Genomic DNA, 23078 nt, shown 5'->3' on the forward strand with positions numbered 1-23078 from the left:
AATGTGACATGTCATGGAAGCCAGTAGAGGGGAGGATTTCAAGAAGGAAGGTATGGTTATCGGTGCATGTTGCTGTTGGGAAGGTCAGATAAACCAAGAACAAAAAGTGACTGATTTTGCTACCTGTAGGGCCTCCTTGATGCGGATTCTAGATATTGCTCCTTTGCCCTTCTCTTTGAGTTTCCTGCCGTCTGTCTGGACAGCTCTCTGTAGCTCTAACATCCTCCCCCAAGATTCTCAATGAGGCGGATTGCTGTAATAAAGAGCTCATCTTTTTTACCTTCCTATTTCCAGTGTCCTTTACCTCCGTGCAGTTTTAGTCTCTTACTTTCATGGCCACACCATGGATCTTATCTTCTGAACTTTCTGCCCCAGAAATCTTAAAGTTGGGCTTACTCCTCTTTGGGCATAACTTCCACGGCATCCAGCTCTCTCAGTCACCTCTGCCTGGTCCTGTACTGGTTGAGGCTGCCCACCCCTTACCCTCTTCACCTTCTCTGTCTCTCATCTCTCTGCTCTGTTTGCTTCCCTGCCAGGTTTAAATCACTTCCACCACTCTCAGCATCTCAGCTCCCTGATGCCAACGCCCTCCATTGCACCCACCTGGCAAAATCTCAGCCCTGGCTCAGTTGCTGAGTGTTGTTTAAGAGAACCACAGGTTGACGTGTGGTCTGCGAGTGAATATCAGCAGTGTTATCACACTTAAGGGATGGACTTGACCACTGGGGTTAGGCTATTCTCTTTGTGTTTGTTCTTTTACTGTGCAACATTCGATGTTAGTATGCAAATATTTCGTATATAAGTGGCTATGTAGAATAAGGTTTAAATATAAATTTGTTAAACTGATTTTATTTTAGCCAGCTAAAATGCCAGTGAAAACAGAGTGCCTTAGAACTGGCAGTCAAGGTACTGTAATGTAGGCTTAATACATCTTTTCAGATTATTCCCCAGATTACTTGGTTATAGGAGCTTTGTCCCAGCCCACACTTGTTTTTTAATCATATCCCAAACAGGTTTTTTGAGTCTTCAGGCTCAGTTTTGATCATGCTGCTGCTTCTCAAAAATCTTAACCTTCTCCATCCTTCAAGTTTTGCTCACTGCTTTTAGTCCAGCTGAAATCCTGCCAGATTAAATTTGGGGAATAGTTTTCCTCATCTGCCTAGAGGAGTATCTTGTCCTTTGAATGTGGTATCCCCTCTGCCTCTTTAGCGTAGATGCCTCTTATTATGGTCCTACTGATGAAGTTTTTTGAGCATGTGTTTTTTAAAAAGAATAAATTACAAGCTTTAGAAGTATAAGAACCATGTACCAAGTGACAGTTTGTATCCCAAACTGTTGGTAGATACGAGATGCTTACAAATTTTGATATATGTAAATGGGGTTTGAAAAAAATTTTTATGGGTGTATTTTGAGTGCATACAAGTAAGTGGTTGGAAAAATCTTGCTAAGATTCTTGTTTTTAAATTATGTTTTAAACTGTACCTTTGCCATTTTTAAAGAAGTTGGGCAGAAATGTGTTCATCCGATTAATAACTATGGCTGGAATTCAGTAATATAACAAATAGTACTTAAACCGCTGTAGTTTTGAATAATTAATTCTCACCACATAGGACAGATCATCACTGAGACAAACCAAATTGATCTGTATTTGGATGACTTCCTCTCTACAGTAGCTTTCCCCATATGAAGGTGAACTGTGCCACCTTGTGGTTTTGTGCAACAAGTGCTTTAAAGGAAAAAATTCCACTGGCTAGAGAAATGTAAGGAATATTAAACTTGAAGATGCAAACTAGCTTAGGTAGCATGTGTTTATATAAAGTCTTTGGTAGAAGACTGGTTAGGTTTTCTAATGTTACTGAGAAATCTCAGTCACCTTTGAATTTATGTTCATGTATATTATATCTTTGAAAATCTTGGCAAGATTTAGCTTGAAATTTGAGGTAAACATTCAGTATTTGAAAAGGCAAAGATTTTATTATATATGGCCAGGGTAACTGAGAGCAGATGTAGTGGGAGACGTAGGAAGAATACCGTGAGGTGGCCGCGAGACCACAGGCACTGAAGCATTAACCTTCGCCACGTGGGGATGACAGTGTCCTGTCAAGGGTTACTTGGAGTCTTTGGAAGGCAGGGTAGTCAGTTTGTTGTGTAAGAGGGGTAGTGTCAGATCTCCCCCCAACCCCCACCACTTATTTAAGGTAAATTATAATTACGGTGAAATTCATTCTTTTTTAGTGCATAGTTCTGACAAACACACATAGTTGTGAAATCACCACCACAGTCAAGATATAAAATCAAGATTCTGTCACCCCCCATATTGCCTCATGCCCTTTGCGATCAACCTCTTCTGCTACCTCCAGCCCCTGACAGCCACTGATCTGTTTTCTGTTCCCATATTTGTGTGTTTGCAGAACATTGTATAAATGGACTCATGCAGTGTGTGGCTTTTTGAGTCTCTTTGACCCCGTATAGTGCATTTGAGATTCATTTATGTTGCTTTCTGCAGCAGTAGCTTGTTCTTTCATTAAATGGATGTACCGCAGTTTGTTTATCCATTTCCCAGTTAAGGGACATTTGGAATATTTCCAGTATTTGGTGATAACAAATAAAGCTTTCATAAACATTTACATGCAGGTTTTGTTTGGAATGTGGAGTTTTATTTGACTTGGGTCAATAATTGGGAATGGGATTGGCTGGTCATATGATAAGCATATGTTTAACTTTATAGGAAGCTGCCACTCCTTTCAGGAGGTGAGTTTTTAAATCAAGATATGCCTAGTTAGGCATGGAAAGCATTCAGATTAGGGAGGATAGCGAGGGTGCGGTGATGCTTGCCTCTGTTAGGATCATGTTCCAGAAGTGGAACAGCAACCTGATTCCTGTGGCTTAGCACAAAAGGGTCTATTTTTCCCAAGAAGAAAAAGGTCCAGGCTGCAGTTGCTGCTTGACAGTACCATTGGGTGCAGGCACTCTCTTTTTGCACCCCAGTAGGTGATTTTCACCTTCATATCTGCCAGAAGGTTCCTGCAGTTTAAATGTTAAGTCCACAGACTAGGCAGGAAGAGGAAAAGACAAAAGGCACTTGTGGCTGAGTTTATCCCCTTTTCATTGGAAAAACAATTGCTTTGTTTTTAACCCCAACCAGGAGACTTCCACGTAGCTCTTACTGGCTACCAGTGGGTTGCTTGGCCACCTTTAGTGGCAGCAGAGCCAATGGGATGTCCCCAAACAAAATTATTAAGGAAGAGGGGAGAATGAACAGTTGGGTGTGTTTGCCTCAGTGCTTGATGAGCTTGAACTTTAAAGTTTGAATTTCAAAACTAAATAATACTTGGAAGCAGCTCTATCCTGAAGGAAGGAGAGACTTGAGCAAGCGTTGAATATGCTTATTGGTAATTCTTTTCACGTAGCATTGGTGGCAGCAGAGCGGATAGAACTGAATTCTAGTTTTCAGAATGTAGGCTAAAAGTATGTGACGGCGGAAAGAAATGACTTGGAAGAGGAATGGGTAAAATCTATGGAGTGAATAAGAGGTTAGAGATGCTTAAAAAGAATGAGGAGTTTGGGCGAGGATGACAGTTTTGGATGAAGTTTATTTGTATCTGTGATGTCACCTTGTTAATAAAGGGTTCCGAAATTATCTTTCGGCAGTTGATGATTTCATCTGAGGTTCTTCCGTTTCTTGATTCTCACATTCTTGCACTTTACATACACATGTGTTATTTCTATGTATGTGTATGAGTGTACTTTTAATAAAACTTTTAATAAAAAGTATGGGAAACATTTCTGTTGGCATATTTAAGTTTTTATCATTCTCAATTTTTAAAAGTTATTTGAACTCCTAAAAAGAGGAAGTTTGACATTGACACGTCAGAGTAGCCCTTATGTCTTGAATTTTACCTTTCTTATGAGAGCTACATTCTTTCTGAGGAAGTCACTATGTTCTTTGACAGGCTAGGAGGGTAATCTTTGTGTAATTGCTCTGTTCGAAAACCTTGTAAAAGCTTTTCACAGAGTAAGAATTTCTGAGCTGAAAGAAAACTATAAAGATTTGCTTGGTGTATTACTCTTTAAAGAAAATACTTCTTTGTATTCATTCATCTTTATTTTTTTCAGATTAGCCAAACTTGGAGGTACCCACTGTGTTTAATTAAAAACTTTAATGCTTTTCCACTAATAACCTGCAAAAAAAAAAAAAAAAAACCCCAGCGAAAAACCCCAAAGTGATTCTTTCTTAATTCCTGGAGTACAAATGCTGTATTTGATTTGGCATTAGGGGAAATGAGTGATAGAGGTTTGTTTCCACAACCTGGATTTTAGAGGCATTGAGACATGCTTCCAGCAGATTGGGAGTCCACTAGGTGGAGTAGTTTTGTGATGTTTAGTTCAGTCGTCACCGTGGCTCTAAGGAAATCCTGTATAATTATGTCCCCAGTTCTGCAGAATTCCAACAGAGGGGGTGTGCTCCTAGGAATGCTCCATCTTTGTGAAGTTCTAAAAGACTGAAATAAAAATGCAGTACTATAGCTTGTGTTGAAGCAGCTGTGGTTCAGTGAGAGTGAAGAGGGATTGTGTTTTTCTAGAGAACAGGCTTGGGGGAAAAGCCAATGAATGGGTAGTGATTTGGGGATCAGGAAAGGGTTAAAGAGTAAGATGTCACCAGGATGAGACATGCTAAAATAATAGCATTTATTGACTCTGGGGCTAAAGGATTGTCCCTGGAGGCATAAGGGTTAGGCAAAGGGAAGCCAAAGAGGGGATAAGGAACGAAAGAAGGAAAAGAGAGGAATAAGAGCATACGGTGTCAGGGCCAGTTCCTTTTGGGGTTTTGGGGAAAGATGGAACTAGGGAGAAAAGTGATCTTAGTAGATTAAAACAGTCAGTCTTTATCGCTTCATAACATCCATTCTCTGACAGAAGATATTGTATTAAGTTTTATCAGTATGCGATTGTGCAGTGTAAGACAATTTGATTTTTGTCAACAGTTTTCTTTAGGTTTGTATACTTTAAAAACCTGAGCTGAGTCCTTCATCAAAGATCTAGACTTTTCTTTATTCTTGAATCTCAGTAGTATGTTGCTGGAAGCGGTTCCTAATTATAATTGTATGTATAACTAGGTCTTGTGTTTCTGGTTTCCCTTTTTGGGGGATAATTTGCTTTCTAGTACCCTTGTTTTTCCTAGTTTTTAGTCTCTAGGTTCTGTGTAAATAAGAATGGTATAACCTTTGGAAGACGATTTTATTAACTTAAACACTGAAAAATAGAATCTTACAACTTTTCCCTTACCTTTAGGAAAGTGATACTTAATCGACCAGAAAGAAAAAGTGAGTAGTTTTAAAAGACTTCCAGCAAAGGAGTTTCCATAACATTCCTGATGTCTCGTTTAAGGAATTCTTTCTTACATCTCACCTAAAATCTGCTTGCTGTAACCCACCTTTACATTCTTTCCCATTGAGAAGCATTTTTAACATTGCATCTGATTGCTTATGCATGAAACACTGTAGGACCAAGTCTTTATTTTTAGCATATGGCCCAGTGTGTTAAGGGTTGGTCCGCAATGCTCAGAAGAAAATGTTAATGAAACACATGCAGTAAGAATAAGTAAATTCAGAGATGTGAAGAGTGTCGAGTAGCTGTGAGTCACATGTCTAGACACTGTGGGGCCTGTGAAAGTCATCACCTTTTCCCTCAGCAGTTCTGCCTCTGTATAGTCTGTCTTCAGATTGAGAACAGATGGCTGCCACCTTCTCCATAAGATCGATTATTGTCACTTCTCTTTCTCTTTTAAAGGCTGCAAATAGTTCCAGTTCCTTTCATCTTTCTTCAGAGGTTTTATTTTTCATCCTGTTAATCATCTGTGAGTCTCTTCTGAATCCCTCCCAAGTGTTATTTTTCCTCAGCATTCCTTTTCAGTTTAGAAATACAAAACTGGACGCAGTGCCCCGCGAGTTTCTGATCACTTTTGAGTATTGCAAGGGGATGATTTCACACGGGTACCTGTGCCAGAGTCCATTTTGTATAACCTTAGATTGTGTTTGCTTTCCAAAAGTGTAGTCATGTGGTGCTGACTGACTGTCAGATTTTTATCTCTTATGACCTTGATCTTTTCCTCTTATGTTTATTTATAGCTTGTACATTAATCATCTTTTATTTATGGAGTTTATTTTTCTTGGCTGGGTAGATTACTTTGCACTGTCCTCATTGAAATTCATTGCCTTTTTCCCCTGATTACTTCACCACGTACTCAATGTCATTTCCATTCTTATCTGCCAGTGTACCTGACCCATGGGCTTCAAACTGTCTGTGCTATCCAAATCAGTGAGGCAGATGTTAAAAAAAGAAGGGGATGGAAACTGTCCTAGAAATAATGGCAGAACACGATTTGTTGATGTTTCTCAACATTTACTCTGATGAGCAGCCAGGCTGAGTGGTAGAGGGCTGTCTGTATTCCCCTCCTTCGTGCTTCCCATGCTTCTAGGATCTATTGCTCTCACCACTAAAGTCTGATGCCTGTCTCCACACAGCCCTGCTGAGGAACAAAGAAAGCTTTGTCAGAGCAGTTCATCTTGCCGTCAGATTTAATCTTATTTCCTTGCTCATCTCTCTCCCTGTTCGTAACTTTCAGTGGCTCCCCATCGCCATGGAATTAAATATAAACTTTCTAGTCTGGCATTCAAGGCACATTTTGGCCCCACCCTCCCTGTCTGGTCTGATCGCCTATAACTATGTTTCTTCCAAAATGAACCACTTGTAAGACTGATTCGCAGTTTTTAGAGACAGAGCTTGCTAAGAATGCATATTTCTCTTTAAGAAATGTCTCAACAGTATTCGTTAATAAATGCTAATAGCTTTTCAAAAAACAAATAAAAAACCCCAAAAGAAAACAAAACCAAAATGAACCGCTTGCCATTCCCTGGATATCCCTTACACTTGCTGAGGCCTTGGTTTGTCTGCGTTGTTTGCTTTGCTTAGAACAATCTGAAGCTTTTCCATCTGATTTCTGTCTGTCAACATCATTTAAGACCAATGTCTTTCATGTTCCTTTCTTTGTGGATTTCTCCATCTAGATATGATCTTTCCCTCCTACTCTCCAATCTTTATACTCCTTGGGGTGCTTATTATATTTGCCCTTTGTTATATTCTTTAGAAATAAACTGTGATTTTCTTATCCTTCCTGATAGACTGTATCTTTTGAGAACTGTCTCTTCCTGATCTTGGTAACTTTGGATGTACCTACTAGTATGTATTTGTGTAAAGAAATGCATAAGAAATACATTTTTCCTTAGATTATTTATGGGTACATGCTAGATAAATGAATTACATCAGTTTCAGTGCATTATATGATATATCTGATTTAAATTCTGTTGTAAATTCCTTACCTGGTAACACATTGGTAGCAAAGTTTGTGGACTGGCAGCTGGCCTACACTTGGAGTAGTATTGTTATAGTCTACTTTTTCACCCTTAAAAAAATTCTGGAAGGAATGAAAAGTTTATATAGAGTTACTGTATTAGTTGTTAAACAAAAATTGTTAAATTCAGCAATTGCTTGATTGCATAATTAAAGTTGTGCTCTAAAAGCCCTTTTATAATTGACTTTTATTGTTTTCTAGAAACTATCCAACTCTGGCTAATATTGAAAGGAAGAAAAAGTTAAAACTTGAAAAGGAAAAGAGAGGAGCAGTGTTGACAACGATGCAGTATGGGTAAGTTCCTTGGAATGGCTGGTGCTGTCAGTGCTTTTAAATGAACGTATGTACTTACAAATAATAAAAAAGTGCATACACCCAAATCTGAAAACCTCCATACTTCCAACTCTGAAATCTTTGTTTTTGTAGCTTTTCTACTTAAAAAATTTTAAATTATATTTTAAAATAAATAATACCCTATATTCATGTAGTTTTCAAAAAGATTTACAGTAGCAAGTTTTTTTCTGTCTTTGTCTGCTAGCTAAACAGTTCTCCTTCCCAGAGGCAACCCATTTTATCCTTCTAGAGATATTTCATTTGTATACAGCGTGTAGATAATAGTCTTTTTTTCATGTGTGTGACACTGCTCTACACCTTGCTTTTTGAACCAAATAATGTACTTGGAGATCGTCCCATGTTAATATATAATAAGCCGCCTTACTCTCTGAGGGTGTGTAGGAAGTCTAGGGATAGCCCACAGGGTCTTTTTTATTTTTATTGTTTAAACCAGTTCTCTTATTGACAAGCATGTAAGTTCTCACCAATCTTTTACTAATAAAAAGTTGTACATACATTTTACACATATCCAGGTATTTCAGATGATGGCTTCCTAGAAGTGGATTTTGCTGGGTCAAAAGACATATGACCCAGCAGACTGTAATATTGATAGCTAACTGCCAAACATGTATCATAGAAGTTGTCCTAGTTTACTCTCCCACCAGCAATGTATGAGACATCCTATTATCCCCAATCCCTCACTTTCATAGAATTTTTTCCATTTTATATTTTATTGAGATATATTTTTAATGTAAGTAAAATATACACATTTTAAATGTACAACTCAATAAATTTATACACTTAAACACATACACATACCTACTTACCCACGCAACCTCCACGTAGATTAATAATATACAGAACATCTTCACTTTACAAAGTTCTCTCTCTTAAGCCCTCCCTAGTTCAGTGCCTCCCCACAAAGGTAACCTCTTTTCTGATTTCTGTCATCACAGATTTATTTTACCTGTTCCTGGAACCTTGTGTAAGTGGAAACATACAGTATGTCTCCTTTGGTGTGTAATTTCTATGGCTCAAAATTTTTTTGTGAGATTCATCCATATGTAGCTGTAAATTCATTCTTAATTGCCATATAGAACTCAATTGTGAGAATATATATTCATTCTACTTTTGGACATTTGAGTTGTTTCCAATTTGGGCTACTATGAGTAAATCTGCTAAGAAAATTCTTTTAAGTGTGTTCTGTGGACATTAGTACTTGTTTTCATTGGTCATGGATGTGTATATATCTATATATATCTATGCTGGGTCATCCCATATGTTTAGTTATAACAGATACAACCAAACATTTTTCCAAACTGGTTGTACTGATTTACACTCCTGCTGACTCTGCATCTAATTGCTTTGTGTTCTGGTCAGTGCATGATATTGTTACACCTTTTCCTCATGTCATACCATTTCCCTCATGACTAATGATGTTGGACATCTTCTTATATGCTTCTTGGCAATTTTGATATTCTCTTGTGAAGTACCAGTTCAAATCTTTGACCAGTTTTTAATTGGGTTGCTTTTCTTGATTTTAGGAGTTATTTACTTAGATATAAATTCTTTATTTTTATTTTTTTAATTTGAAATACAGTCAGTTACAGTGTTTCAATCTCTGGTGTACAGCACAATGTCCCAGTCATGCATATATATACATACATTCATTTTCTTTTTTTTTTCCGTTAAAGGTTATTACAAGATATTGAGCATAGTTCCCTGTGCTATACAAAAGACTTTTTTTTTCAAATTTTTTTTGCACAGAGTATATGTAGTACAGATGTAGTCTTGCAATTTGTGACTTGCCTTTTTACTCTTAATAGGGTTTTTTTTTTTTTTTTTCATATGATAGTGTTAATTGCTCAGATGTCTGAGGTCTACTGGGAGCTATCTGCTGATCTCGACAAAGCTCAGTGACAGCTGGGGGTTGGTTAGCTGATGGCTGGGATGCCTATATAGTTACCATTTCTGGTGCTCTCCATTCTTTAGTGTTGATCCACTAAAAGACTTCCTTTAACATTTCTTGTAGTGAGGGTCTCCTGGAGATGACTTCTTTCAGCTTTGTGTGTCTGAAAAGGTCTTTATTTTACTTTCCTTTTTGAAAGATATTTTTGCTAGATATGCAATTCTAGGTATACAGTTTTTAAAAAATTTAATTTGAAATACAGTCAGTTACAATGTACTTTAAAGATGTTGCCCCATTGTTTTCTCATTTGCATTGTTTCCAGTGAGAAATCTACTGTCATGATTACCTTGTTCCTCTGTCTCTAGCTACTTGTAAGATTTTCTCTTTTATCACTTTGAGCAATTTGATTATTATGTGCCTTAGTATTTCTTACCCTTGTATTATTGTCTATTGAGAATACATGTAATGAACCTTTTTCCCCCCTACATGTAGCTTACATTAGTATATGCTCACTTAAATATCTGTTTTCCTCCTAAGAGTGATAATTGCAGTGGTTGAGAGGGCACTTGACTGTGAAACTGTGCTTGGTCTATGATCTTTAAGTTTATCCTCCTATAATACGAAGAGAAGGGTACCAGTCTAATCAAGAAACAAAGTGACATATTTGCAAGTGCTTGATTAAATACAAAACAAGGTAGCATATCTGCAAATACTTCAGAAACTTTAAGGCTCTTTAAAATTAAGTAGACAAGAGTTAACACACTTTTAAAGTCTAAGAAACACTTTATCTTACGTATAACAGGAGTGAAAGAATACTGCCAATTAAATTCACCTGCTGTTGATTGTACCACATTGCCCAATTTCAAAGGATTAAAGAATGGGAGGAAGTGTGCATCTCAGAATTGATAAAGTATGATATATTGTGGTGTGTTATCTTTTAAAGTTCTGCTGTAGAGTTTTCTGTCTTTGGAAGCCATTAAATTTATTTTATTCTGGTCTCTTTAATGTACGAGTCTACAAGTGATTGATTTGACAGCAAAGTTTCTTTTGCATTCAGTGGTCTTTTTAAAATTTTTCCTGAAAGGTCAGTGCCTTTTATATTGAGAATTGCATTTTTCTTACTCCAGCAAGATGAAGGGGATGTCCAGACATTCACAGATGGCAAAAATCAGAAGTCCTGGCAAACATCACAAATGGAAAAATGGCCATGCTGGACAGAGAGCAGCCAACGGGTCAGGCAATCCCTTGTGTGATTCAAACCTTGAAGGTCCACCTGAAGCAAATTCAGACCCTCTGGGTGTTTTGGTAAACACTGATTCTGGTAAGCTAATCAGGAAAATAACGTGTTTATAAGACCATAGACAATGATGCAGAAGTTGATTCTTCACATCCTTGTTTGTGGAGAGTTTAATGGCAAATATGTAAAAAGGTAAAATGATCCTTTTTGTTTTTAATAGGAATATTTTGTCAAAAATCTCATCTTAAGAAACCTTTTCTGAATCTTGGAGTTGAATGCATGAGGCAGGCAGAATGTAGGGAGAAAGATTTTATTTATTGGATAATTTCCATAGTATCATATAAACTTGAGAATTTTCTTAAGATTGTTTTGAATGTATTGATGCTGTGGATTCAAATTTGCACAATTATGTGAATTTTCCCCACACCTAGAAAGCAGTAGTTCCAATAGAAGCCAGTGTTATTTATGCTACTCAGTATGAACATGGTCTCTTTGGGTAAATAATATTAATTCAATATATTTGAATAATATTATTCTTCCTCAGAGTATAGAATATATATGCTAGTAGATTATTCTTGAATTCCCTTTAGGACTTAAGAGATAAGTTTACTCCTTCCTGTAAGTTGAAAAATTAAAGGACCAAAATGTTGCTATCATAGAAAGATACCATTCAGCCTCTAAGGCTTCATTTCCTTCTGAAAAGTGAAAATGTTAATGCAAATATTTTACCACCTTCCCTTCCAGTAACAATGTGAGGCTTTATCCAATTGCTTTGTGCTTCCTCTTCTGCAAAGGGATATTAGCGAGTGGACTAATGTTACGTTGTAGGTTTGCTAACAGGCTCTGCTCAGCTTGGAAGATAGCGGCTTCTATGATAATCACATGGCAAGTTATTGAACTCGTGGGTGGGAAGAAACAGGGGGAATGACTGATTCATTGACAGAATCAGGATAGAAAAAGATCTTGGCATAAAGGAATGTTGGGCTAAGGATGGTAAGGTAAAATTTAGGAGGAAAAATAATAAAGTATTTTAACACCAACTGACACTTCTGAGTAAGGTACTTACTGTGCTCTAAATGCTTTGTACATATCAACTCTTTTCCTCATGACAACCTTTTACATATGTACGATTGCTACTCGTTTTAGAACTGAGGAACTTAGAGTAATTTACTGTAGTCATGCTGCTAGTTGGTGGCAGAGCCTGAATTTGAACTTAGGAGTCTTGCTTCTAGTATACTGCACATCCTCTAAATGTGAAATTTGAATCTGGCCAAAAAAGAGTATTGTATGAGTCTAGGATAGTCTTGAGATGTTTAGTTTAGAAAAGGCATCTTCTTATTCTTGCTGATAGGGAGGAAAATGCAGAAGATATTCTGGGCCAGGGCTGAGTTTATTCTTGGGCACTGATTTTTTTTCCCCTTCGAAAAAATGTTGGAGAGAGCCCACATACTTCTTTAGACTTGTTCTTCAATCTCAGCACCTCCATTAAAGTAAATAAATAAATAAATAAATAAATAAATAAGCCTAATTACCTCCCCCCCCAAAACAAACAAACCAAAAACAACCCCACCAAAATACCAGTGATCAAATTATGGTCGCTTAATTTTGTAGGAAAGATTCCATTTAAATTCATGTTACTGGTTACTTGGGATCTCTTCTGGACTTTTATATTTTCCAAATCAATATTTTAGAGTATTGGTTCTTCAGCATTCCACTCCCAGTATAGCTACAGAAAACTGTATGTACCATTTTTCACGTGCCCTAGATACTCTGAGCATCTCCACTCTCCAGTGTCTCAGTTGTACCTTGTTTGGAAGCAGCTTCCTTCACCATAGGCCACAGCCAGACAGCCTTCACTAAGATTTAGTTGTGCTTGTTATTCAAGTTGTTAGTGCAGTTTTAGACAAGCCAGTACTTCTTGAGGATTTCTATAAACCTCACATCATGCTTAGAAAATCATTGCCTGAGCCCACCTTTTTTTGGTGATAGTTGGTAGTATGTGAACTCTCATTAATTGTGCAGATACTTTAAACTGGGAATTGACATTGTTTCAAAAGGAAAGCCTGTCATTTGGAGTCTCCCAGCTTAAAGAGTGTTGCACATGGCCTGGTGTTACTAGATTTCTTTGGTGGTACTATGCTTTTTATTTCCTTGTATATTTTACTAACTAGTCTACTCTTCAGGGTTTTTTTTTTTTTTTATAATTTTTTTTGGAGATCTCATTAGTTACGACCATGTTTATTTTGATGCTGTTGTTTAACTATATGCACAATATGTTCTATGGCTTTCCTGGCCTATGGTTTTAACAAGTTTTGCCTGAGCTAGATAGACAGGGGGCTGGTCAGTAATGTGGCCTTGAGCACCACTGACAAGTGCCTTCGCATCCACAAAACAGAGAGGATCCAATTTGTTAATTATTCCTTACAACATAAATATAGCTACTGTCATAGCACACTGGGACATCAGTCTCATTGTGCGTCGACATGAGCTAGGTGGGCTTCTGTTGTTATAAAGATAGATATTAAAGAAAGAAAAGAAGCCGGCCCAGCACGTCAGATATTATGACTACTAACTTGTGTATAGAGTTGGGCAAGACATTCAAAGCACAGTTTGTTTTTTGGTTTTGGCTCTTTTTGTTGTTGTTTTTATTTTCAAGTCAAGTTCATAAAAGGCAAGGAAATACTGAGAAATTGTCATAGATTTGGACAAGACACAGATTAAGAAGTCATGGTGACTGAATGTGGTGTGTTATAGTGGATTGTGTCCTAGAAGAGAAAAAGGACATTAGTGGAAAAACTGGTGAAGTTACAATGCAGTCTGTAGTTTAGGTGGTAGTACCTTTCCAATGTCAATTTCTTAGCTATGGTAAATGTACTGTGGTTATGTAAGATGTTAATATTGGGGAAAGCTGGGTGAAGGGTATATGGAAGTTCTTGGTACTATCTTTGCAACACTTGTGTAAATATAAAATACAAAGTTTAGGGAGAAGGGAGGCAGGAACAGGGGTGATACGTAGGCCAATTAAAGCCTTGCACTCCACTACTTGAATTGAATTGTGAGGAAACGCTTCCTTCCAGGTTTTATTTTCCTGTGTTTGCTTTTTCTGTTATTTTCTGATTACAAAAGTAATGCAGAAAATATGAGGAAAAAACTGAAAAGCATAAAATAAAAGAAACAACATACTTTCTTAAGTTACAGAGACAGCCACTGCTCACATTTTGTTGTATATCCTTCGGTATTTTTCTTATGCATGTGCATGTGATTTTTAAAATAAAAATGGAATCATGTTATTAAAAAGAAAAGGAAAAGAATGAGCTTTGAGTCAGACAAAACTAGGTTTGTGTTGTGGTGCCGCCTCTGCACAGCTTTGTCATTCTGCACCAGTGAGCCTTTTTGAACTTGTCCTTAACTCATTCATGCAACAGTTTGTTCTTCAAATATTTGTTGAGCACTTATGTACTGTTCTAGGCTCTGAGGATACAGTACTGAACAAAGCCAAACCCCTTCTCTCTTGTACCTTGTGTTCTACTTGGAGCTACAATAAATAAAATGTGGATTGATTTCCATCATGAAGATGAGTAAAGCTAAGTAAAAGGATAGAGAATGGCCACTGGAGAAAGAGGTGTGCTATTTTATATGATCAGGGAAGGCATCTCTGATAAGGTGATGTGAAATCTGAATGAGGTTAGGACCTGATACCTGAGAGGAGAGTTCTCCAAGCAGAGAAAGCAACAAGTGCTAACACCTCAAGTGGAGGCCATGTTTCCTGTACTCAGGAAAGAGCAAGATTGGAGTGGGGTAAGCAGGGAGGAAAGTGATAAAGGACCAGATCACTAGGGCCTTGTAGGCAGGAAAGGACTTGAAACTTTACTCTGAGATTGAGCAGAGAGATGATGTGATGTGTTAAGGTACAGAATGGACTGCAGAGGTAGGCAGGCTCATGTCAGGGATATTTTTAGGAGGGGGTGGTGCTAGGTAGTATGGACTGGTGGAGGAGAGAGGAGAAAGGATTTAACTTCATCCACCAGAAGGTGGTGGTTTCATATTCACATAAAAGAAGACTCCCGTTTTCTACTGGCATGCTTTGGTTTCCCTTAGACTGACTTGGTGGACATTAAATCCTGTTTTGAATCATTTCATATTGGTTGTGGGTTGAGTTACTTCATTACACAGACAAGTTACTTATTGTCTTCATTCTTCAGTCAAGCATTACTTTTATTGGTTGTTTAGAATAGATGTAATACGTTTTTAGAGCTGCCAAAAATAAATGTAATATTTGGTGTCCTGGGGCTATAACTAGGTTTGCTGGGCTCTGATCAAACACTTTACCTTTTGGCAGGCTCTTAGTTCTTGCTAAATTCTCATGCTTGCCTTATTTACTTAAGTTCTTAGAAGTTCTAAATAATAAAAATTTGGGACAGATTCATTTCAGCATACTCTTTGTTCCTTGAGCTATATAGAATGGTTTAAAAGTTATTTGTACCTCTAAACCAGTCTTAAAAACTATAAAAATGGGGAATATTTTATTTATTCTACATCTAATTTTCAGTCCATGTCCTAACCCAGTGAAGTTAAATAAATTTCTGGCCTTCCTACTACCTTAATAAAATTAACTAATAGCATAAATAAAATAAAATAATTAGTAGTGAAGACTGAGTAATTAGAGAAGGCCCAGATGCTGTAACTCTTGGAGTACGGAAAGAAACTGAGTAGTGTATAGCTTCCGTTTGCCCCTCTGTCTTCCCTTTGGGGCAAATAGCTTCTCAGACCATAAAGATTTAAACGAAGGGGAAATTTCTCAAGTCTCCTGGATTTCTTTTTTTGGGAAGGTTGAAGAAATGATCAAAAATTACTTTTCACTAACACATGATGGAGTAGGGGGCGCCAGCTTTATTTTTTATGGTGGTAGGTGTTTTTAGTATACAGTTTTACTCTTAGCTCTTTCTATTTCAGAGTCTGATAAAGAGGAGAAACCACAAAGTACTGTCATACCCAAGGAAGTGACGCCAGCCCTGTGCTCCCTAATGAGCAGCTACGGCAGCCTCTCAGGGTCAGAGAGTGAGCCAGAAGGTAAGTCGTGGCCTCAGTCTTTACAGTGAGGTTTGTTTTGTTCCCTTGTTTTTTGCCTTTGATATGCACTGTGCATCAGTAGCATCCTTTCATGTGTATGTATCTGAGGACAGGATGTGTCATGCACATTCTTTATATGATCCTCAAATTCCTTTTTCATTTGATTCAGAAGTCAAGTTAACATGGAATGAAGGGAAGTGAGAGAAATGGGGAAATGTGATGCTACTCTAGGAGAAGAGGGCAAAAATAATATAATGAAAGAATAGGAAGGGGAAGAGATAATATCCACTAATGAAATGAGAGAAAATTCTAAAAGGTATAGAAAGAAGGGTTAATTACTTCTCTCTACTCTCAAGATCTCAAGAACCCTTGTCTTCACATGTTTTGCACCTTTGGTAGGTGAAGAGAGGTCCTTCATGACAAAGAGGATAATAAAATTCCTTACATGTATATGGGGCTTTGGTCTTTATAGAGTACATTTACATAAATTACCCCTCATTTGGTGAACACAGCAACCCTATACTGTGTGTGCACTAGCCTGTATGTTTTAAAGGTTGGAAGATGTGAATGAAATCCTATCAGGAGTCTTTCTGAGAAGTTAATAGTTAGGATATATGCCTCACCTTTAAAGGTAATGATAAACCAGCTCAATCTTTAGGTTGCCTTAAAAGAGATGCAAGTAGGTTGGGGGGGGGCAATTTTTAACCCAAGGTTGTTAGCGATAATCCAGCATCTGTTTAGTGAATCAGCCTGTGTCCTGTTGTGCCTATATATCCCGCTCTGCATAGTCGTTTTACTAGGCTTCACCAACCATGGAAGAATTCATGTGTGTGTATTTCAGATACGTAAACACAATAGGGGCTGTACTGAGGATAAGAATACAGGGTCTTAAACGTGAGTGTGTAGGATGAAGGCTAGAGATAATCTGTGTGTGTAGTTGGAAGATGTCGAAAAAGGAAGACTTGGACATTAATATGAAAGTTAAGGTTTAGATCTATCTGTAACATAGGAATTTTTTTTTTTTTAATGGGCTGTGGTTTAACTATGGTTTCTGGTTAAAAGCTACTAGAATTTTGAAATACGAACTACTTTGGCTTTATCAAAGTACTCCTTAACAGATGGTTGCCTCTTAATTTTGTTTTAATTTTAAGAGGAACAGTGTTTCTTTACTCTTGTTTCTAATAACACTGATATGAAGATGGAAGTTATTCTTTAAACGCATATTACGTTTCCTGCTTATCAGTTGTGTTTATGACAGGTGATAGCAAAGAAAGCTATTCCCAGATTACTGACTCCCATAAAAAACAAGCTGTACTAATACTTTCTTCTCTCTCTTCTAAGGTAAAACATTTAATACTTTTATACTCATGCTTTCATGTTGAGGCTGCCACTATTTTTAAATTAGAAGGAAGAAAAGAAACTAGAAGGGATCTTTGGGGTCCCAACCCTCCAACTTATAGAGCTAAAGTTTGCAAAGCTAGTTAAGTATATGATTAGAGCTGATGTAAAGCTTACGTTTAGGGACTTAAAAGTCTAAAGAAGCCAACTGTATTACCTTCCATTACAGTTTTTCTGTGTGGCATTTGCTGTGTTCCTGCACAGTAATGCATAGCTTTTCTTTTTAAATAGGTAACAGAGGGTGTTATCTATTAAAAGATGTATTTGATTTTGTATGAATTCATTTTAACTAATTGTCTAAAATGTTCTGCCTTAAGGAAAAAAGTCCTTGCATCACATTCCTAAGCCTTAAGAGTTATTTTATGTAGTTTGAATTTAGCTTTATTAAGCTATCCTGTTCATTAGCAGATTTCTAGCTTTCAGTGTTAATTCTGGGCTATAGGGTAGGATATTGACACAGAGGGACTTGGAATAAACAAACTAAGGAAATAAAGTGAGCCTTCTCTGAACCATGAAATAGCATTTAGAAGGCTTCTTATTTAAGTGGATTCTAAATGGAGAGAAGCAGTCTGATTCTTTCTCACAGATTTTAACAATTGTATCTTCAAATTTAAGATATGTTTCAACTTAGGAATTAACATGGAAGTGTATAGAGGATCTTAAACATGAATAGTGCTTTTCCAGAATTAATTTTAAACAAGGATCCCTCAAGAAAGACTGAACTAAAGACGAGGCTATACGTGGTTCTGGGGCTGTCAGAATCATTAAGATATAGATAGGAAAGAAAGTGTCAACAAGCAGTATTTACAAATAGTTTATCTGTCCTGGGTTTTGCACGTTAGTTTTTTGTTTTTTGTTTTTGCCGTATGCGAAGTTAAGCCCAGTTTCGCAACTTCCCAAAGTTGTTATGTTTTTTCAAACTAGTTTGGCTATGATGAAGGTACTTCTGAATTGAAAACTGATTAAAAAGGCCACAAACCACAAAAATTGATTTAGGTTTGAAAAAACTCAGTGACTGTATTTTAAATTTATTTGGATTGATAATTATTACATTAAAATATGATACCAAACTGGGAAATGCTGTGAACCTTAAAAAATATATAAATGGTCCCAGTTTCTCATGCCTTAGCATAAAATTGACTACTCTGATTCATTTCTCTTTTGTATTCCTGGATTGGGAGATCAATACTTGAAGGGAAAGGGAAAAACAGAAAGCAGTGCCCTCGTTTTTCTTTTTGCCTTTAATTATTATTCTCATGGTTTTGAACTCTGTAAACCATTTTGTAAATTCTTAGCTTCATTCTTTCATGCTTATATTTATCTTCTTTTTCTCTTTTTCCCATTACTTTGAAGGCACATCAAAACCACTATCATCAGGGCAAATTCTTACATAGTACCTACTGTATGTCAGGCACTGTTTAATGTGCTTTACTCATTTAATTATTACAATAACCTCATGAAGGAGGGGCCATTATTTATGAGGAAGTTTAGGCAGAGATAAGTAGCTTGCCCCAAGATCACACTTAATTAATCTTTTTATCTGAGCAGTAGGTCTCCACAGTGGGCTTAAAATATTCAGTAAACCATGTCATGAACAGATATGCTGTGTCATCCAGGCTTTGTTGTCCCATTTATGGAGCACTGGCAAAGTAGATGTAGCATAATTCTTAAGGGCCCTAGGATTTTCAGAATGGTAAATGAACATTGGCTTCAACTTCAAGTCACCAGCTGCACTAGCCCCTAACAAGAGTCAGCCTGTCCTTTAAAGCGTTAAAGCCAGACATTGACATCTCCTCTCTACCTATGAGAGTCCTAGATGGCATCTTCTTCCAATAGAAGGCTGTTTCATCTATGTTGAAATCTGTGTTTAGTGTAGCCACCGTCATTAACTATCTTAGCTAGATCTGGATAACTTGCTGTAGCTTCCGCATTAGCATTGCTACCTCCCCTTGCACTTTCATGTTACAGGGATGGCTTCCTTCCTTAAACCTCATGAACCAACCTCTGCTTGTTTCAGACTTTTCTTCTGCAGCTTCCTCACCTCTCTGAACCTTCCTGAATTGAAGAGAGTTAGAGCCTTGCTTTGGATTAGACTTTGGCTTAAGGAAATGTTGTGGCTGATTCTAACTTCTATTCTGGCCACTAAAACTTTTCCCCTATTGGTAGTAAGGCTGTTTTGCTTTCTTATCATTTGTGTGTTCACTAGAGTAGCCCTTTTAATTTCCTTCAAAAACTTTTCCTTTGCTTTCACAACTTGGCTAGCTGGTACAAGAGGCCTAGCTTTCGGCCTGTCTCAGCCTTTGACTGGCCTTCCTGACAAAGCTTAATTATTTCTAGCTTTTGATTTAAAGTGAAAGACGTGTGACCCTTTCTTTCACTTGAACACTTAGAGGCCATTGAAGAGTGGTTATTAATTGGCCTAATTTCAGTATTGTGTCTCAGGGAACAGGGAGGCCAAAGGAGGATGAGAGAGATGGGGGAATGGCAGCTTGGTAGAGCAGTCAGAACACACACAACATTTATCTGTTATGTTTAATATCTTATATGGGCATGGTTCGTGGCAACCCCCAAAATTTACAATACTAGCATCAAAGATCACTGAGTAAAGATGACCATAACAAATATAACAATAATGAAAAAGCTTGAAATATTGAGAGAATCACCAGAATGTAACAGAGAGACACAAAGTGAGTTGGAAAAATGATGCCAATAGACTTCCTCAACGCAGTGTTGCCAGAGACCTTCAATTTGTAAAAAATGCTGTATCTGTGAAGTGCATTAAATTGAAGTGCAATAAAACGAGGTATTCTTGTAATTTAAGAATTTATAGCAGTACACTTATATTTTCCTCTACCCTTCCTTTGTGCTGTTATCTTAGAGTTTAGTTCGACAGGTATTATAAACCCCACATACATTGTTATTATTATTTTGCTTTCAATAGTCAGTTATCTTTTTAGTTTTTTCTTTTTTTTTTGAAGTATAGTTAGTTTATAATGTGTCAGTTTCTGGTCAGTTTCTACACACACACATATATATATTCCTTTTTATATTCTTTTTCATATAGGTTACTACGAGATATTGAAATAGTTGCCTGTGCTATACAGTATAAACTTATTGTTTAATATAGTCAGTTATCTTTAAAGAAATTTTTCGAGTGAAAAGAAAATAGCTTCTGTATTTATCCACATATTGGCTGTTTCTGGCACTCTTCATTCCTTTGTGTAGATCCAAGTTTCCATCTGGTATTACTTCTTTCATAGGGATCACTTCCTGTAGCTCTTTGTGGTAGTCTTCTCAATTCTTGGCAGTTACAGCTTCCAATTTGAAAAATTTTGTAATACATTGTAAATGCTCAGCTTTAATTAATAAGTAGCCAGTATTACGGCTAGGGATGGGGATTATTATGGGGGTTTTGGGGTTATTTTGGAAGTTCTGCCTGTTTCTTTTTTGTTTGTTTTTTATTTTTGTGTTTGTTTTTCATCACATTTAGAAGCTCCCATCAAGACTGAGGCAGACGTTCTGGCAGAAGACCAGGTTCTTCATAGCAATAATACTCCTAAGAAACCAAGTCAAGATGTTAAAGCAACTGTTAGAAATTTCTCAGAAGCCAAGTATGAGAGCCAAAAGAAAAGTTTTAAAAAGACAAATCCTAAGAGGAAAAACAAGTATCACAACTATCAAACACTATTTGAACCAAGAACACACCATCCATATCTCCTGGAAATGGTAAGTGATTTTTCTTTATGTTCTGATCTTTGTGTTCTCATGTCATGAAGGTAGAGCCACTGGGCTTGTGTGTGTGCGTCCGTGTGTGTTTTAAGGTTACAAGAGACATAACGTTCCTTAAACAGTCGTCTATGTGTTTTAATTCTGAAGCTGTATTTGGTATATAGCTGATTATAAGTAAATGTGGAATAATTACGATTTTTATAACTGATTAAAATAAAAGAATCCAGGTTCAACTGATTGGTAAAGAAATATGTATTGAGGTGTACTGACCTTTTTTAAAGTTTTCATTGAAAGCACAGCTAAATATAATGCAGGCTGAAGGGGGAAGAGGGTTTTTAATGTGTTTATTTTATGCATTATTGGCTTTGCTCTCATAGTGATGTGCTCGAAAGTTTATGATGTTTCTTCAAATTATAAAGAAGAAGCAGTGTGTCTTTTGATTCTAAGTGATGGACATGAAGCTGTTCAGAGATTCAAGATTCTCATGTCTGAGAGTGATAGAAGTACTCTGAAATTTTCAGTGAAATTGTAAAACTATCTATTGACATTCTGTTCATAGTCTTTTCTCCTGGTCAAGTAAGTGCTTCTGCTGTAGCTGGAGTGTTCTGTGGCCACACTCTATGTCTATGTCATGTTACATATAGACACAGTTGCTTCTTACTAAGCTTCATCTGAAGTGTGCTCTCTATTTTATAAATTTTAGTTCTATGTAAAGTAAATTGCATTTTTAAAATATTTACCTTGTTTAAGTGGTAAATTATATCATCTTTCCACTTTCCAAAGTTCCTGTGTGGATGTTTCTGAACTACATTAGTGACACTAGAAAATACAATGAGTGGTTATATTCTCCTTTTTGGCAAATCACATAGGATTCCTTGGTTATGTATTCTAGATTTCAGCTTTCTTTTACTTAGAGTAAGCCCCCAAATGGGAAGTTATGAAAGTGAATTGTAAACTTTTAAACTCATTTTTCCTGTCTCCTGCTAGATACTCCTAGAGAGGACCCCAAATATAAACATTTGTGCTTAAAGTTAGATAGTTTTGGTGTGAGTTAAAAGGAAATGCTTTTTGCATTGTTTTTTTTTCCCACTAAAATAATTAGTAAATATAATAACATCTTTATAGTTCCGTGTTCTTTATATAGAGAAGGCATGCATACTATTTTAGATGGTGTTTCTTTGATGTATTTTATTTACCAGCTAATCTTTTTTTTAATTTATCATTTTTTAGCTTTTAGCTCCGGACATTCGACATGAAAGAAATGTGATTTTGCAGTGTGTTCGGTACATCATCAAAAAAGACTTTTTTGGACTTAATTCTAATTCTGTGAAAACTGAAGATGTATAGGTGTCTGATGTTTTAGCACATATAACCGAAGCATGTAAAATAGTAACACCCTCAAGTTTGTAGAGGAAAACCTTTTTTTAAAAAAAATGGATTAGTAATTAATCGTAAGCCTCACGGGATACTATGTTGAATTTTCAAGTCTTCTCTTTGATGCTATGCAAATAAATATGTAACTGATTTTTAAGGCTGTGTCTGTATTGTTGGGATCATACAGAATATTTGCTGGCAGTGTTCTACTTTTTATTTGTATTTATTACTGTCATGTAAGGAAGTCTGCTCTTGGGTCAGTTAAGAATTGAAGATACTGGTTTACTAGTAAAGAAAAAAGCTTTAAAAAATTTTAATTCAGCTGAGCAAAGCTGTAGGTTGGGGAGAGAAATACAATCATTTTGTTTTTAATGTAGAGGAGAAAGAGTCATTCTTTAATAAGGGGAATATTTTTTAAATAAACTGGATCAAATTAATATAATCAGGAGTTCTTGAAATTTGAATTTTCATCATTTATTTCAAAGGACACATTCACGAAGTGGCACATTCTTAAGTAGCTCAAATATTGATTGTTTGAAATATTAGAGATATGGCCTCTATATATTTTGATTTAGTTGAAGTGCTTCTTTTTGTTATGGTTCAGTATTGGACCTTTT

The 23078-nt window shown here is 36.6% G+C and overlaps 1 protein-coding gene across 1 annotated transcript in view; it reads left to right on the plus strand.

The window, feature by feature from the left end:
* Positions 1 to 22618, plus strand: part of NUFIP1 (nuclear FMR1 interacting protein 1) — a 31514-nt gene extending 8896 nt beyond the window's left edge. The window contains exons 6-10 of the mRNA XM_010951381.3: positions 7613 to 7705; positions 10781 to 10974; positions 15844 to 15960; positions 20849 to 21084; positions 22318 to 22618. Of these exons, the coding sequence (XP_010949683.1) occupies positions 7613 to 7705; positions 10781 to 10974; positions 15844 to 15960; positions 20849 to 21084; positions 22318 to 22434 (757 nt within the window). The 3' untranslated portion in view covers positions 22435 to 22618. The remainder of the gene's footprint in view (positions 1 to 7612; positions 7706 to 10780; positions 10975 to 15843; positions 15961 to 20848; positions 21085 to 22317) is intronic.
* The last annotated feature ends 460 nt before the right edge of the window (positions 22619 to 23078 follow it).

The sequence above is a fragment of the Camelus bactrianus genome, chromosome 14, assembly GCF_048773025.1.
Source record: "Camelus bactrianus isolate YW-2024 breed Bactrian camel chromosome 14, ASM4877302v1, whole genome shotgun sequence".
Taxonomy (NCBI): Eukaryota; Metazoa; Chordata; class Mammalia; order Artiodactyla; family Camelidae; genus Camelus; species Camelus bactrianus.